Consider the following 17,750-nt stretch of genomic DNA (forward strand, 5'->3'; position numbering starts at 1 on the left):
AGCACTAAATCTGCCAACACTCGTGAGATTTTGACATTATTTTACAGACATTTCAGTTAATACTAAAACACATTGTAATGCAGTGCAAAATAAAAAAAATCATTAAAAACTGTAAAAAATAACACAAAAAATCATTCCTTATACAGTATATTGTGCCCTGACTTTTTTCCAGTATATTCAGCACAGTAATAATAATAATGTTGAAATATTTGATTAACAAAAAAGCTTTTGCTGTACAAAGATGTGAAGACATCAACAATATACATGAGTTAAGGCTAAAATACACTTCAAGACTTTTGCCCAGATTTTCAGTCTGGACTTGTTGTAGAAAGTCTGTGCCAGTCTGCAGTTTGATCAGTTCATGTGTTTTTATCTGAAGCTTTCAAAAAGTCTGCAAGTGTGTGATGTCTAGTTTAAAACAAATCTGTTCAGATTTTAAAAGTCTTGAAGTGTATTCCAGCCATTAGGTGTAGTTCAGTATGAGGACACAGCATGGTGACGTTTCACTACAGCTTCTATCAAACACATCATCAAACAGACATGAATATATATTAAATGTGAAGGTAATATTGGTGAATTCTTCAGCTCATGATGGTGTGAGTGTTTGCGTGTCTTCAGTCTCACTCTATTGAATAGAAGGAAATGGTGGTCAGTGACTTTTCCTTCCCCTGAAAGAGAATTTCCTCCAGCATTCACTCTCAAACTCTCATCTGAAATCACACGTACACGCCGCAACACAGCGCTAACATGAAAACTCTCTTTTTTCTCATATTAACACTGCAGCACTTTTCTGCGTTCTGTGAGTATTGTTACTAAATTCTCTTCTACCTTGTTCATGTTGGTTGTTAGTTGTTAGACTTAGGTTCAGATTTGTTCATCATATATCTATGACAATTTGATTATATTTAACAGACATTATGAATGATGTGTTTTTACTTGAATATACTGTATTGATTTTATTATTGTTTTGTTATGTCATTAATGTACAGTACATTCCAATTGTTTGATTTGTCATTAAACGTTGATATAGTTTCATGTTTCTATAGCATTGGCTTGCGTTCTATATTATGTTTGTTAAAGACAATGTCATTCTAAAGAATTGTCTCACATATCGTATGCGTGATGTCCGCTCAAGCCATTCACTTCAGCTGATGGACAACAAATCCCTGATTGCCATCAGAAAACTTCTTAATGTGTGATTTCTATTTCTAATGTTTAGACATGCTGAAACAAAGCAAGCAAATCTCAAAACTGTCCTCCAGGGGTCAGATCATCATCTTACACTGTCACTCCAAACTAACAGAGAACGCTCTCAGACAAATAAGAACATTGTAAAACATTGACATAAAAACGCTATTCTAACATTGTTGAGGAATGAAAAGCATTACTACATCAAACATGAACACATTCACAATGAAGACATTAAAGAACTCCACAAACATGTATTATTCCAAACCAAATTGACTTCTGTCATATGTCCACAAAAGAGCTTAATGAGAATGAAGAGAGATTTAGATGTGAAAGTTCAGCATTAGTTGGGCTCTTGCACTCTGTCACTGTTTGTTTGTTTGTTTGTTTATTGATGATTCTACAGCACTGTTGTTTTTAAACACATCAAGAATGATTGTCACTGTTGTTGAGACTCTTACGCTGCTTCTTTATGTCTGTATTAAGCTCCATAAGTCCATTTCTATTGGCACAAAGTTTATAAAATGCACTGCTGGATCTCTTGATGAAGTGTCTGGACTGATAGCACAGAACACACCTCTGATCAATGACTCAAGTTATCAGTTGATGGGTTTTATCATCCACAGCCAATCAACTTTATTATCTGACAACATCTGATAACTTGACTTGTTATCAGACACTGTTAACTTATAGCCCAACTAAACACTGAAATATCAAGTGTTCACCACTAATTCTCAACAAGATGTTTTGTACACTGGTGTTTTCTAGTAAACATATATATAAAAAAAACAAGATACATTTACTTGACCAAAAAAGACACCTACGATTTTTGTTTTGGTTTATGAAAAAAATATAAGAATGAATAAAGTTTATGTTAAAAACAAGCACACAAAAAAACTGTCAATAGGGTAAGAAAAATAAACTTGAATTTAGTTTGACTTGTTTCTGTTATTTACATTAACTTACTTCATTCTTCAATTTTTTTCCATAAAACAAGACAAAATATCTTCAGTAAAAATCAAGTAAATGTATCTTAATATGAGAATGTTTAGATAGTTTTACAAGAAAACACAACAAAAATGCTTAGTATGAATTACACGTTTTGCATTTTCGATGCTGTTCATTCACAGTTTATTCTGTAAAATGACCAATATTAAACAGAAAGTAGTTTGCAATGCAAATGTCTACAGTATATTACTGTTTTAATGGACAGGAGGTTTCTGTAGAATTTGGCATTTTTTCTATATTCAAAATATCAAAATGAACGAATGGAATATTCCTTTATAACGTTGACATAACCATAAAGAAACGTTCTTAATACGTCAAAATACTGTATGTTTGTACGGTTCTCATAACTTAATGTGAATGTTAGCTAAATGTTCTTAGAACAACTTAAACAAATGTTGTTAAGATGATCTCAAAATTGACCCTTTCAGTTCTTTCTTTACTGAAATGATGTGTGTGGTTTTTCAGCTGCTTGGAGAGATATTGGTTTGTCTGACTGTGTGAATGATCATGTCTTTTTTTCTTGTAGGTGGGTTTCTGATCGCTCACAGTAATAAGGGCTTATGTCTGAGCACACACAGAGATGTGGTGATCCTAAAGACATGTGATGTGACTAATCCGTCTCAACACTGGAGCTGGACCGGCACGATGAGACTCAAGCACACGTTGACATCCAGATGTCTGTGGGCCGATCAGAGCACATCTGTCCCGCGACACACGCGCCTGGTCAAACTCAGCGACTGTCACATGGCCCCCGCCTGGAGGTGTTACGACAGCCGAGGCATCTTTGGTCTTGTGGAGACACCCATGTTCCTGAAAAAACAAGGCGTACGACTGGTCATTCGCTCGGAGCAAAGATATTCCAACTGGTCCATGATCACAGTGGACTCGCACGGGAGAACAGAGATGATGTCTTTGTGTCCTGACAAAGGTCAGATGTCCATCTTTTCATTAGAATGTTTATGGCTGCTTTTTAGCTAGACATCAGCGTTTGAGTACGTGAAGTATACTAAAGTAATAGTTGTACATTTGTCCACGGGAAAACAAACACATTCAGTATTTCATTTGCAGTGAAGCATGTCAACATGTTGTTCTTTCATTTTGTCAGCAGATCCACCAATAGTTTCAACATTCAGATCCACAAGAGAAAACACAACTTTAACCCTTCCTGTCATAATTCAGAGTCGAGCTGTGACCCACCACAGGACTAAACGCACCACTGGTGTAAATGAACTCATAACAGTTACTGCTGAGACTGACCTAAAAGACAGATACACTCAAACAATCCAAACACAAAACACAAACTCTGAAACGAATAGCCTTACAGATATGTCCTCCACCGCTCTTATGGTAACAAAAAGCCAAAACGCAAACCACCCGACAGAGACGTCCACCTCAGATGTGCTGGAGCAGACCCATGAGGCTCTCATTTCTCGCACGGTACATTCTACAGTGGATGCCGAGCCTTCGGTTTCATCCCGTGCCAGCGCTGGACATTCTCATGCAGAAGATGTCCATCTCACATTCACGGAGACTCCAACCAGCGCTTTAACTGTATCAAACACTGTTGGCACATGGACAAACGTTTCAACCAGAATCTCGACTTCAACAAAGACCAACAAAGACGTTCACACTGTCTTGCCATTTAAACAAACAAGAACAACTCGAGCAATTACCGAAGTTCTTCCCAATACAGCGCGATCTACAGCAAACACAGACACTCACTCTGCCAAAACCTCCCCTACAGCCCCGTACACATCTACACCTGCTCCAAACACATTCACATCATCAGCAGCAGCAACAACAACAAGTGTAGAAACAATCACAACTACCATCATCAACAGTCCTGCTCCTCTGAAGACAACAACTCCTCCACCTACGACATCAGTGGTGAGAAATGAGCTTTACTCTACACCACATTCTGTTCTAAAATAGGACCAATGGTAATGATGTTTTCTGTTCAGTACATTGATTTATAGTAGAGAAGAATGAAAGCAGTCAACTTGTATTTACCCATAATCCTTATAAAAAACTGTTTAAATGACCAAATCGGTTACAGTATTACCCCTTGTTTACACCGCACGCATCTGGGGCACGTTTACGGCTCCGGCGAGGTTTTGTTCTGTTCTCAATGCGGTGCCAATGTACACCAGGAGTGTCTCAGACGTGAAGCGGCTGAATTCGCGAGACCACGTGGTTTGCCTGTCCGATGTTGTTTTTCATCATTTTTCATGTTGTTTCATGAATTTTTGGGTTATACCATAGGAAAGTTGGCTAAATGGTTATGTTTGTCTGCATATTGTTGTGTTTATTGCTATGAGTCATGCTTTGCTCCCTTAAGAAAATTAACCATGGTTTTACAACACTTAAAACAAAAAAACATGATTATTATAGTTAAACAATATTTTACCACAAAATAACCATGGTTTTGTTCGAGGATGAACCTCTCGTCGTCCATTTATCGTCTTATGTCAGGGATATGTGAACTTTTACTTTGACATAAAACTGTGCGGCTTGGACGCGACGTCCGTCAAAAATAGACTAGGTGCGTATCTTTAGCGAGGCGGCACAGATAGTGGCTTCTGGGACGCTTCAGTAACGTGCTGCTGCTGCACGGCTGGTATAAACAAAAGCATTGACTAGAGTGGCCGCGTCGAAGCCGTAACACGCCGCACACGCATGCAGTGTAAATGAGGGGTTACAAAGCCAGAGTCATGGTTTGGACTCTCTGGGCCGATGAAAATACCACAAATGCAGTTGCTTTGATGAAAGAATCGACAAATGCATGAAGTAGAGACAGTATTTACCATCAGATAGGAGACATATGAAAACTAAGCCATCACAATGAAAAAAAAATTATGCTGAAGTTACTTAAAAATATAGTACATCATTTTTGCGACCAATTTTTTAAGCCAGTTATACATAAAATTTTTAGCAGCATTACCTTAAATTATTTAGTAGGCATTGCTTAAATTTTTGAGTAACCCTGACCCTATTCCCAGCAAGGGATTTTGCTTAATTTTTTCAGTTGGTGTGACTCACAATTTTAAGTTGTTTTTACTAACACATTTTTATTATTTCTACCAAAAAAGTCTAGTTTACCCTCATGATAAAATGTAAGATCATTTAGATTAATAATTTTATGTTCTTAACACCTAAAATACAGAAACAATGGACAGCTGTGAAATGTTTAAAGCTTTATTTTTTCACTGAATAATTTTAACATGAAACATACAGCAGTTCAGAAATGTACATTTTATTGTACAACAAAAACAAATAAACGATACTAAACAACAGACATTCTGAAACATTATAACAACAGTAACCATCAACATGGGTAAGGCTAGTGGTTTTTAATGGTTTTTAATATTTGTGGTGTTGTATGCATGTATGTGCGTTTGATAACTGTGTAGAGTTATGTTATTTATATAATGTTCGTGTGTGGTCTTGTATGCTTGCATGTTAAGTGTTGAGCTGAATATGGAGATCTGGAGTATCTGGAGATCCCACTCTGGTGATTACTGTGTGCTATGCAAGGTTAATTAACTTCACCATTATTGTCCTGAAACAAAGCAATATGATATTAATGTATAATATCAATGTAGAATAGTATAAAATATATAAATATACATACTGATAATTAAAAGAATGTAAAGAATCAACATGAACTGTTATGTTGCACACATAGGTCTGCTGCATGATGTGGATTCTGCATAAGTTCTTACCTAGTCTGTGTAAGTTCCTCACTATGAAAACCAGGTCTCCCAAGATTTTTTTAATATTCATTGAGGAATTGGCTTTCCTAAAATATAAAACAAAGATATTAAAGTCACATAATGGAACTTTACCAGAACTTCACAACATTGCCATAGTGTAATGTCACACTAACAAAGTTGATTGTACTTAACACTACTGTGTTTTGTTTACTTACACTGCTCAGTATGCAAGCATGCGTTTATGACACACACAAACAATTATATAAGTACTACAATAAAAGAAAAATTAATCACTAGCATTAGCCGACACAATTCTCCTCTATCGTGTCTGCAAAGTGACAGTGTGCTGTCGTGATTCTACCTCATCATGTCATGTCTATCTTGGTTATGGGACAGAATCACGGCAGGATCCCTTGTTATGTGTGGAGAGAGTCTTTTTGACCCTTTCGGTCTTCGATACTCTCTCCGGTCTTTGTCTGTGTTCCCGCCCTTTTGTATCCCTCATTATTGCTTGTTGATTAGTTCATATCTCACACCTGTTCCCTCTTGATTTCCTCCCCTTTATATAGTCCTCATGTTTCATTGTCCTGTGCTCTGTCATTGTATCTGTACGCGTTTGATGTGCTTCGTGTTCTTGTTCCCCTAGTTCCTACCTTGTCCTGATCTGTGCGTCCCTATATGTAAGTTGAGTTGTTTATCACCTTAGTTCTCGTGTTTGTCCCCCTTGAGGGAAGTTTTTGGTTTGTAGTTTTGTATTTTAGTTTATCTTGTCAGTCACCCCCTCGTGGGTATTTCTTTTGTTTTGTGTTATTTAAATAAAAGTCCTTTGTTTACCCCTTTACCACCGCCTGCCTGCAATTGGGTTCTTACCTGCATTTCATGACAGAATGACCGAGCCAGCCAGAACCCAGCAGGCAGCTCCAAAGGACGGCACGGCGTCGTCCTCGCGGGCCGCCCAAGCCCACTTGCTGCTGGGGTTCCGTCAGGGGAGTTACGGGAACCGGGAGTTCGCCGGGGCATTCTCGACGGTGGCGAGGTCGTCTGAGTTTGGCAAGGCGGAGTTGAAGGGATCTTCAACTGCTGCCTCACTCAGCGCCTCGCCCCGTCGGAGAAGAGGCTGCTGGCTCCCCTTGGGTTCGCGGACATGGTCAGGTTCGTGGCCAACCGGGACGGTCCCGAGGGTGAGGTTCCACTCGGAGCCCTCACCCCACGTCGACCGCTCCGGAGGGCCTCGTCCTGGCTGCCGCTGCCCGGGGGGACTCAGTACCCTCGGCTTGAGCTCCACGGTCCCCGGTTCTCCTGGCGGCGCCTGTGGCGAGTGGGTGAGGTGTGACCCGGGGATGACGTCTGCGGTCTCCACCGACGCAGAACTCCCTCCGGTCCCCATGGTTCCGCCTAAGTTGGCTACGGACCCAGTGGTGCGGAGAAGGAGGGAGAAGCGTCGAGGAGGAGCGTCCACGCCGGTGCAGCCGGCTCCAGTCCGGTGCAGCCGGCATCCAGTCCGGTGTCAGCCGCGTCCAGTCCGGTGATCCAGCCGGCGTCCAGTCCGGTGATCCAGCCGGCGTCCAGTCCGGTGATCCAGCCGGCGTCCAGTCCGGTGATCCAGCCGGCGTCCAGTCCGGTGATCCAGCCGGCGTCCAGTCCGGTGATCCAGCCGGCGTCCAGCGCGGTCAGCCGGCGTCCAGTCCGGTGATCCAGCCGGCGTCCAGTCCGGCGTCCAGTCCGGATCCAGTCCGGCGTCCAGTCCGGTGTCCAGTCCGGCGTCCAGTCCGGTGTCCAGCGGTCAGTCGTGTCCAGCCGGTCCAGTCCGTGTCCAGCCGTCCAGTCCGGTGATCCAGCCGGCGTCCAGTCCGGTGATCCAGCCGGCGTCCAGTCCGGTGATCCAGCCGGCGTCCAGTCCGGTGATCCAGCCGGCCTTCCAGCCGGCGTCAAGCCCTGTCCACCGGCCTTCCAGCCGGGTCAAGCCTTCCAGCCGGCCTTCCAGCCGGCGTCAAGCCCTGTCCAGCCGGCCTTCCAGCCGGCACCCAGCCCTTTCCAGCCGGCCTTCCAGCCGGTCCCTGGGAGACTCCCAGGGCCAAAGACTGTCCCCCCAGGACTCCTCCTAAATCCCCTAGGACTACGCGCCCTCGAGCGCAGCCGGGGACTGGGACTTCTTCCCACCCCCATGGACTGCCCCCTATGGGCCCTGGTTTGGTCCTCCCCCCCTGTTTTTTTTTTGCTATGTCACCCCGACCCCATGATTATGCACTTTTGTCTGCCCCTGATCTTGTTCACCATGTGTTGTTGGTTTTTGTCTTTGTCACAGTCTGTCTTGTCCCGTTTGTCACCTTGAGGAGCGTCAGGATATCGCTCCTTAAGGCGGGGGTTCTGTCGTGATTCTACCTCATCATGTCATGTCTATCTTGGTTATGGGACAGAATCACGGCAGGATCCCTTGTTATGTGTGGAGAGAGTCTTTTTGACCCTTTCGGTCTTCGATACTCTCTCCGGTCTTTGTCTGTGTTCCCGCCCTTTTGTATCCCTCATTATTGCTTGTTGATTAGTTCATGTCTCACACCTGTTCCCTCTTGATTTCCTCCCCTTTATATAGTCCTCATGTTTCATTGTCCTGTGCTCTGTCATTGTATCTGTACGCGTTTGATGTGCTTCGTGTTCTTGTTCCCCTAGTTCCTACCTTGTCCTGATCTGTGCGTCCCTATATGTAAGTTGAGTTGTTTATCACCTTAGTTCTCGTGTTTGTCCCCCTTGAGGGAAGTTTTTGGTTTGTAGTTTTGTATTTTAGTTTATCTTGTCAGTCACCCCCTCGTGGGTATTTCTTTTGTTTTGTGTTATTTAAATAAAAGTCCTTTGTTTACCCCTTTACCACCACCTGCCTGCAATTGGGTTCTCCACGCCTCACTTTTCGTGACAGTGTGCCATTTTAAGGAAGTTTCTAACCAACACAATGCATAGAGATTTGAGCCCGCTGTTCCAACCTCCGCCTCACACTTCAAGCTCACGGTAAACGGTCACACCCTGTCCGCACCTCAAGATGCGACATACATGACAAAAGATAAAAGAACCCATTAACAACAAGGCGTTTGTCACGTTGCATTGCAACGCTCACACGCGGTATAGATAAACAGATGAAAGGTAGACAGATGAAAGATTTGAAATAAAGCAATGACGGCTTCGTGCTCTTTTTAACTCACTTAATACGTTGTCTGTTAATGTAGCGTGTTGTGTCAAATTTAAACTAAAAAGCTCAAGGAGCTGGACGGCGAATATAACTATCAATGTGTTTTCATGCCTTTATAAAAGTAGGCAATCGTGATTGTTTACCTTAAATCTCAGTTAAGCAACTTAAATAAAATTTCTTCTCACAAAAGTTGAAGCGCACTGTGCACGCATGTTTCTGTACATTTCATATCTAGGAGCTTATTTAAAACAGAAAAGTGCACCACCACAATTAAACTTATTTAAAATGAAAACACTAAGAAACATGTATCTTCACACTATTGGGTGGATTTATTTTATAAAACATTTTAGTATAAAACAAGTTAAGTTTACTCACCTTTATCGTCTGAGGAGATGATTTTCAAAAAATGTCTGCTGCTGTGTCACATGATCTAACCGAATCTTAAAATGTTTTGTCAAATTGACTAATAACCAGATTCATGCGACTTTACTAAAAATTACTTGCTGTGTTTACTCATTATTTTAAGCAAACTGCAATCTCAATAAATTTTGTAACATTTATAGCAAGAAATTAAGTAATGTGCAAAACCTATTTTTTTGAGGAAAATCAGCCTATTTAATTGAGCCATATTTAATAGGGCCATGAATCATTTTTACAGTGCGGCTGCTCAGTAGCCTATTCACTAAATCTCATTTGTTCACGACACAATGGATTTCCAGTAGATTTTTCATTTGACTCAGACTGTATCACAGACTATCTCATACTAGCTGATGGTCAATCCATCACAGAGAATGCCTTGTCCAACTCAACTGACTGACTGTAGGTCAGCTGAAACACTCATGATATATCACACAAAACATTATGTCTGCAACAATAATGCAATGTCTAATAAGACATTTCGGATCATTATCTGGTATTATGTTTGCTTCACTGGCCTACGGCTGCAAATAAAACTCATTGTTACAAATATGGTAGAACAATAACTTCAACTACCAAAGATGCGTTTCTCGATAATCTGCCCGAATTGTCTCAAATCATGAGAAATAACGTTGAAGATCTTGACATTACCACTGAAAATTTTAATTCCACCTTCTCGGTAACGCTAGACAAAGTTGCTCCACTACGTTTAAAGAAGATTAAAAATGGCAGCCCCACACCGTGGTATAATGAACACACTCAGGCTCTAAAGAAAGCGGCCCGAAAAATGGAGCGCAACTTTAAGAAAACTAAATTAGAGGTATTTCGTACAGCATGGAAGGATAGTATTCGAAAATACAGGAAAGCCCTAATAACTTCTAGATCCGCCTACTTTTCATCACTAATAGAAGAAAACCAGCACAACCCTAGGTTTTTATTTAACACGGTGGCTAAATTAACAAAAAATAAATCGTCAGTGACTTCTGATCCTGTATATCAGCATAGCAGTGATGAATTTATGAACTACTTCACATATAAAATCCAAGATATTAGAGAAAAAATTATAACAATGCAATCAGAAGTGAAACCCGCTGAACAAACTAACTACAGCGCCCTTAAGGAGAAAATGCAATTATTTTATACCGTAGATCAAGATGAGCTGTCTAAAATTATTAGATCATCTAAATCAACAACATGCATACTAGACCCTATACCTACAAATCTACTGAAAGAGATGCTCCCAGAAATTATAGATCCTCTTCTTGGTATTATTAACTCATCTCTGACATTAGGACATGTGCCTAAAGCATATAAGGTGGCTGTTATAAGGCCCCTTGTCAAAAAACCCCAACTCGACCCTAGAGAACTAAGGAACTACAGGCCTATATCGAATCTACCTTTCATATCTAAAGTTCTGGAAAAAGTAGTTTCAACTCAATTATGCTCCTTCCTCCAAAGGAATGACATCAATGAAGAATTCCAGTCTGGATTTAGAGCATGTCACAGTACAGAGACTGCTTTGATCAGAGTTACAAATGATCTGCTATTGGCGTCTGACCGAGGTTGTATCTCGTTATTGGTGCTGCTAGACCTTAGTGCTGCATTCGATACCATTGACCACAGCACACTCCTACATAGACTCGAAAATTATGTCGGCATTAAGGGAATAGCTTTGAAATGGTTTAAATCTTATTTATCCGACCGTTTTCAATTTGTAGCAATAAACAATGAGGTGTCACGCAAATCGCAAGTCCAGTACGGTGTACCACAGGGCTCAGTCTTAGGGCCTCTGCTCTTCGCATTATACATGCTACCTCTAGGAGATATAATAAAGCGACACGGAGTTAGCTTTCACTGTTATGCTGATGATACTCAACTTTATATTTCCTCGAAGCCTCATGAAACACAGCAGTTCCATCGAATAATGGAATGCATAGTCGATATAAAAAACTGGATGAGTAACAACTTTTTATTACTGAACTCGGACAAAACGGAAGTGTTACTTATTGGACCGAAAACTGCTATAAGTAACAACCAAGAATACTGTTTAACTATTGACGGATGTTCCATAAAACCCTCGTCGTCAGCAAAGAATCTTGGCGTTCTATTCGATAGTAATCTGTCATTTGAGAGCCACGTCGCCAACACCTGTAAAATTGCGTTTTTCCATTTTAAGAATATATCTAAACTACGTCATATGCTGTCAATCTCAGATGCAGAGAAGTTAATTCATGCATTCATGACATCAAGACTAGATTACTGTAATGCACTGTTAGGTGGTTGCCCTGCAGGCTTATTACAAAAACTCCAATTGGTCCAAAACGCGGCAGCTCGAGTTCTTACACGTACAAAAAAGTATGAACATATTAGCCCGGTTCTGTCAACCTTGCACTGGTTACCTATAAAGCATCGCGTTAACTTTAAAATCTTGCTTATTACCTATAAAGCCTTACATGGTTTAGCTCCTCAGTACTTGAATGAACTCCTTTTGTATTACAGTCCTTCACGTGCATTACGCTCTCAGGCGTCCTGTCAGTTGGTAATACCTAGAATTTCAAAATCAAGTGCAGGTGGTAGATCCTTTTCCTATCTAGCGCCTAAACTTTGGAATAGTCTTCCCTGCACTGTCCGGGAGGCAGACACACTCTGTCAGTTTAAATCTAGACTAAAGACGCATCTTTTTAATCTTGCATACACTACTCTTCCATAATATAAATCTTCAGAGGGTTTAGGCTGCATTAGTTAGATCAACCGGAACCAAAAACACAACTGATGTACTTGTTGCATCAAAGAGTACAGAACAGTACTCTACTCTCAGCCAGTCTTGTCTCATTGTTCCAAGGTTACCACAGCGAGCAGGATGCAGTTCATGGCCTGACCTGATGGTAGAGCGGAGAATGGGAAGTGGGGACCTGACAAGAGCTGAGATGATAGAGCTGGATAAAGAAGGACGCGGTCTCTTGACATGTCTTCACCACAAAACTTCAAATGCTATTAGATTATTAATGATAATCTTAAACTATAATTTATTTTATTATTAAGTTTATTTATTTTATTTAGCCTTGTTGTGCAAGTTCTCTGGAGCTTGTGCAGAGGCAGCAGCTTTTGCCAGAGGGGAACTGGAATCCCCTGGTTGGGCCTGGGTTCTCCTGAGGTTTTTTTTCTCGATTAGAGTTTTGGGTTCCTCGCCACCGTTTGCATACTGTTTTTGCACTATCTGCCTGACCGGGGGGGCTGCTTTAGAATTTTAAAAGTTTTACTTACCTATATTGCATATAGGAATTTATAGTCTGTTATATTTGACCTGTGCTTCTCTCTCCTTTATCCTAAATGTGTGCTCTCACTGAGCGTGTGTGTGTGTGTGTGTGTGTGCATACTTGTCTGTGTACGTACGTGTGTGTGTGTTGTGTGTGTGTGCGTGCGCATCCGTGTGTGTGTGTGTGTGTCTATGTCTATGTGTGTTAGTACGTGTGCATATTGTGTGTGTGGAGTGTTTTGTATGTGGGTATGTCTGTCTTCTGTGTTTTCAACCTTTTCTTGTTTTTGCAGGTACAACTTTGATTGTTTTGCTTGTAGTCAATGTGTCTCATGTACAGCTGCTTTGTAACAATGAAAATTGTAAAAGCGCTATATAAATAAAGTTGAGTTGAGAGTTGAGTTAATGGTTATCTTGATTTGCACGTTTTCTCTAGAAATATTCATCTATGCCATTCATTTGAATGAATGTTTTAAGAAATAGCTCTTATAATCACAATGCATTTTTTTGCAGCTGGCTGTCAGATGTCTGGTGAATGTATCTGCAACAAGTGTTCATATGGATTATTTTCTTTTGAATTTAACAACACCTGGAAACTCCTGCAGCTTCATTGTGACTGACTTAACCAATGCTTCTCAAGTAACAAGATGTGTTGAAGACTTAAAGCTTCCCCACCGTTACACATGCCGAATCATGGATTTGATTCCTGGTGCTTCCTATTCGTTCGGAATCCTTTCAGAGACAGATGGCACACACCTGAACTTTTCATGTCGAACTGGTAAGTCCTATAACACACCACCACATTCTATTTCTGACTGTTTTCATTCCCGGCATCAGCTGGCTGTCACCGGTGTCCTCGTGATATGAAATATGACCACACATGCCACTGCATCACTGTATAAAAATATAGCTCAGACTGAACTCTGCTCTGATGAGTTCATGTTGAAAACTACGAGGTGGTACAACAGATCTTCTCCATGCTTTCATTAACAAAAGTGAATATTACAGTATATCACACACACACATTTAATCGTGTTTTCTTTGTACAGTTGAATTATTTTAGACATGCAGGTTATATTGAGTATTTGATCACGGTCTGAACAGTGTGTCCATATGAACAAATGCTGATGTGACCCCTGAATTCCTCCTCGCTCAGTCATCTCTAAGGGTTCAAAGATATCACACAGACGTGTGAAAGGGAAAGTTTACATTTCTCGTTTCATACAACACATGACAATAGGGCTGGTGAAGAGAATAGAGCTTCACCAGCACCACAACATATTCACTGATTTGGAATCAGCCGAGGTCCTCTTTAAGTTGTAAATGAAAGATTAAGGATATATTTTTTTAAATCTCACAGAAGAAACACTGGTATCCGAACAGAAGTTTTTTTCCTTTGTTTTTTTTCTTGTGATCCTTAAAGTCCAGGGCTCTGTGCAGATAAAGCTTTAAATATAACATCAACATTCTCATGACTGTAGATGTCAGTATCATATTGCTCAGATTGAGTTTGTTGTTGATGTAAAGGGTTCTCAGTAACAGTTTGAGCTGAACTCATCAGGGAAGTCCATTAGGGTTATTTCCTCATAGTTTCCAGGATATTTTCAGCGTGTCTCCTCCCTTCCTGCAGTACAGACACCCGCCTGCTTATCCTGTCCTTTACTGCCCGACACACCCATCTGATACACAGGAACACTCTTAAACCGTCTGTTTCTTCACCTCTGTGTAAGGAAACAGCAATGTGAAGAGGTTCAAAACATCACCAGCTCTATGAATGAGAATCTAGCAACTTCATAATCATGAAAGTAATCAAAAGGGTTGAAGGACCACATATAGCTAACATGTTCACTCAACAAAAACTTTCTGAAAAGACATATTTAACAGACATCTAAATTACGTTAAGATTTGGTTGAAAAGTAGAAGGTGAAAAGCTGTCTTTTTTACTTTTCTCAAAAAGAGATACAGTATATATTCTGGGTCTGAGAAATGGGATCGGTAACACTTTCGAATAATAGTGGGTTGTTAACAAGTAACTATGTCAGTAGTACTACATGAACACTGAACATAAGACTATTAACTAATATGGAAGAAAGATTAACTAATAAGTATCTAATAGCAAATTTAGGACAATGGTAGATCCTTATTAGGGATTCGATAATTACTAAATAAAAATAACAGTAACTTGTCAAGAAGTGAACAGTTGTCTTTTTATAACATGTTTATAAAATGTGTTTTTTTCAAAAGCCTCAAATGAGTTCTTTGTGGAAACTTCATGAATTAACATTTTAGCCCCCCCAAATGTAGTATGTTGGCTACATGTTGATATTGTGACTACTATAGATACACTCTAAAAAATGCTGGGTTATTTCTACCCAAACTCTGGGTTTAGCCTTTTGGGTCATTTATTTATTTGGGTTATTTTCCAAGCCGTGGGTAGCTTTGTATAATCAAACTGCAGGTATAGCTGGGTCATTGCGCGGGAGAGAGAGAGTCGTGAACATGGTTCATTTTTGTGATTTCATGATTTGAATCTTGTTCATCAAAATGAACTAATCTTTTTTCGAGTCATTTCGTTAATGAAATTAAACAGAGTTAAATTAATGTTGCATGTTAATAGCCAAATTACCCCTCTATCTCTAAAGGTCTATTTAATAATAATAATAATAATAATAATAATAATAATACATTTTATTTATAATGCGCCTTTCTCACACACAAAGTGCTACAACAATACATTAAATAAGTAATAATAAATAAAAAAATACATTAAATAAATAATAAGTAAAAGAAACACAATATAAACCCCTTGGTATCAGTCAGTTAATAACCATTAAATATTGTAAGCAATCTTAAAAAGATGCGTTTTCAAAAGTTTCTTAAAGGAGCTTAATGTGGGAGTGCTACGGACAATCAGAGGAAGCGCATTCCATAACCTCGGGGCAGCACAAGAAAATGCTCTCTGACCCATAGTTTTTAGTCTGCAACGGGGCTGATGAAGGGAAAGAGAATTAGCAGAGAAAACAAGGAGGCACTTAAGGGTTAACTAAGTCAGATACATATGAAGGAGCCAATCCATGGACCGCTTTATAAATTAAAAACAAATTGGAAGCCAATGCAAATTACAAAGGACACCCTGGATGTGCTGACAAGAGGCTGTATAAATTAAGACCCGTGCTGCTGAGTTTTGAACATACTGCAGCCGTTTAATGGATTTTGCCAGTAAACCAGTGTAAAGGGAATTGCAATAGTCAATTCTTGAGGTGGTAAATGCGTGGATTAGCCTTTCAGCGTCAAGCGCAGAAAGGAAAGGCCTAATCCTACTAATATTTCTGAGGTGATGGAAAGCCAATTTAGTAACACTTTTGATGTGAGCCTTCAGTGTCAGATTAGCATCAAAAATCACACAAAGGTTACGACCTAGCGAAGATGTCGGTCACACTTTATTTTAAGGTCCAATTCTCGGTATTAATAAACCATTAACTATGACTTTTGCCTCAGTAAACTCCTAATTTGTTGCTTATGAATAGTTAGTAAGGTAGTTGTTAGGTTTAGGAATTGGGTAGGATTAGGGAAGTAGAATATGGTCATGTTGAATATGTGCATTATAAGTACTAATAAACAGTCAATATGCTAAAAATAGGCATCTAATAAGCAACTAGTTAATAGTGAGAATCGGTCCCTATACTAAAGTGTTACCATAGGTGCTAATACAAAGTTACTAGTTTCAACATAAGATAGACCACTACCTGTTGAGAGAAAGAGAGAGGTTTTTTTTTTTTTTGGTCTGTCATGTATTCACAGAAGAGATGGGTTTTAAGTAGTGTTTTGAATGTTGTGAGAGATGTGGTTGACCGGACCGAGTTAGGAAGAATGTTCCACCAGGAAGGAGTTGTGGAGGAGAATGAGCGGGAAATAGATTTACTGCCCTTATGAGAAGGCAATACAAGACGCCGCTCATTTGCTGAACGCAGGGTTCACAAGTTCCTACATTTTTGGGTGGTAGCGGGTGTGCCGATAAGAAGTACCTCAGTCTCAGAGCTATTGAATTTTAAAAAGTTATGGTGCATCCATAGTTTTGTGTCCTGCAAACAGTCAGTGAGGACTGTAGAGGTAACCGAAGCATCAGACATTGAGCTAATATAAATTTGGGTATCATCAGCATAAAAGTGATAACCAAGACAATGTTTCTTAATGATTTGTCACCTATGAGAATCATAGCTGAACAAATAGAACTGACCAAAGCCAGAAGTTCAGTAAGTTCATCATTGAACAGAGGGTTAGACTTTGGTGGACGATAAATAAACAGGATAAGAGCTGGGGAAGCACCATTAATTCTAAAAGCGATACACTCAAATGATGACACACTAGGAATGGTAATTTCAGTATCTGATATATCAGATTTAAAAATAACAGCAAGAACACCACCTTTCCCAGATAGCAGAGGTCTATCAATGTAAGTATAGCCAGGTGGAGTAGTCAAATTAAGATGTAGTAAAATCATTTTGATGATGCCAAGTTTCACTGACACAGAGGAAATCAAGTTTTTTTGTTCACAATAATATCCTGAAGTATTGCCGTCTTATTGTTCAGTGAGCGAATATTAAAGAGTGCAAAGTTCACAAAATCTTGCCACGGTCTCTCAAAACCATTAGGAGATATTGATGGATAAGTTAGATTTGCAGAACAAATGCCATAACAATTGTCCACATGAGTGTCAGGATGCTGGGAGCTGGAGCATAGAACATGAATTCCACCCCCTGTGTTGTAGAATTTCCAACGTGATCCTCTGTGACAATATTTCGGATGCCATAGAGGCGATCATAATGTTCTATGAACGGATGTTTCGGGAGGCAGATAATTGTTAAGTGTAAAAAGGTCAGAGAGACAGTACTTTATCATGTCAAGATCCAGTTGATAAAAGATCTGCTCACCACAAAGTTCAGGGGGATGAATTTGTGAATGACACACTACGTTCCTTCCTAGGAGCAAG

The 17,750-nt window shown here is 40.1% G+C and overlaps 1 protein-coding gene across 4 annotated transcripts in view; it reads left to right on the forward strand.

The window, feature by feature from the left end:
- Window positions 1-578: 578 nt before the first annotated feature.
- The window catches only part of LOC130551551 (receptor-type tyrosine-protein phosphatase beta-like), a 45,972-nt gene continuing 28,800 nt past the window's right edge, over window positions 579-17,750 (forward strand). Inside the window, exons 1-4 of one of the 4 annotated variants that reach the window (XM_057329241.1) lie at window positions 579-799; window positions 2,723-3,124; window positions 3,302-4,083; window positions 13,274-13,538. In XM_057329241.1, the coding sequence (XP_057185224.1) occupies window positions 748-799; window positions 2,723-3,124; window positions 3,302-4,083; window positions 13,274-13,538 (1,501 nt within the window). In that variant the 5' untranslated portion in view covers window positions 579-747. The remainder of the gene's footprint in view (window positions 800-2,722; window positions 3,125-3,301; window positions 4,084-13,273; window positions 13,539-17,750) is intronic. The other 3 variants (XM_057329239.1, XM_057329237.1, XM_057329238.1) reach the window with 3 other exon arrangements.

Source organism: Triplophysa rosa, linkage group LG3 (genome assembly GCF_024868665.1).
Source record: "Triplophysa rosa linkage group LG3, Trosa_1v2, whole genome shotgun sequence".
Lineage (NCBI taxonomy): Eukaryota > Metazoa > Chordata > Actinopteri > Cypriniformes > Nemacheilidae > Triplophysa > Triplophysa rosa.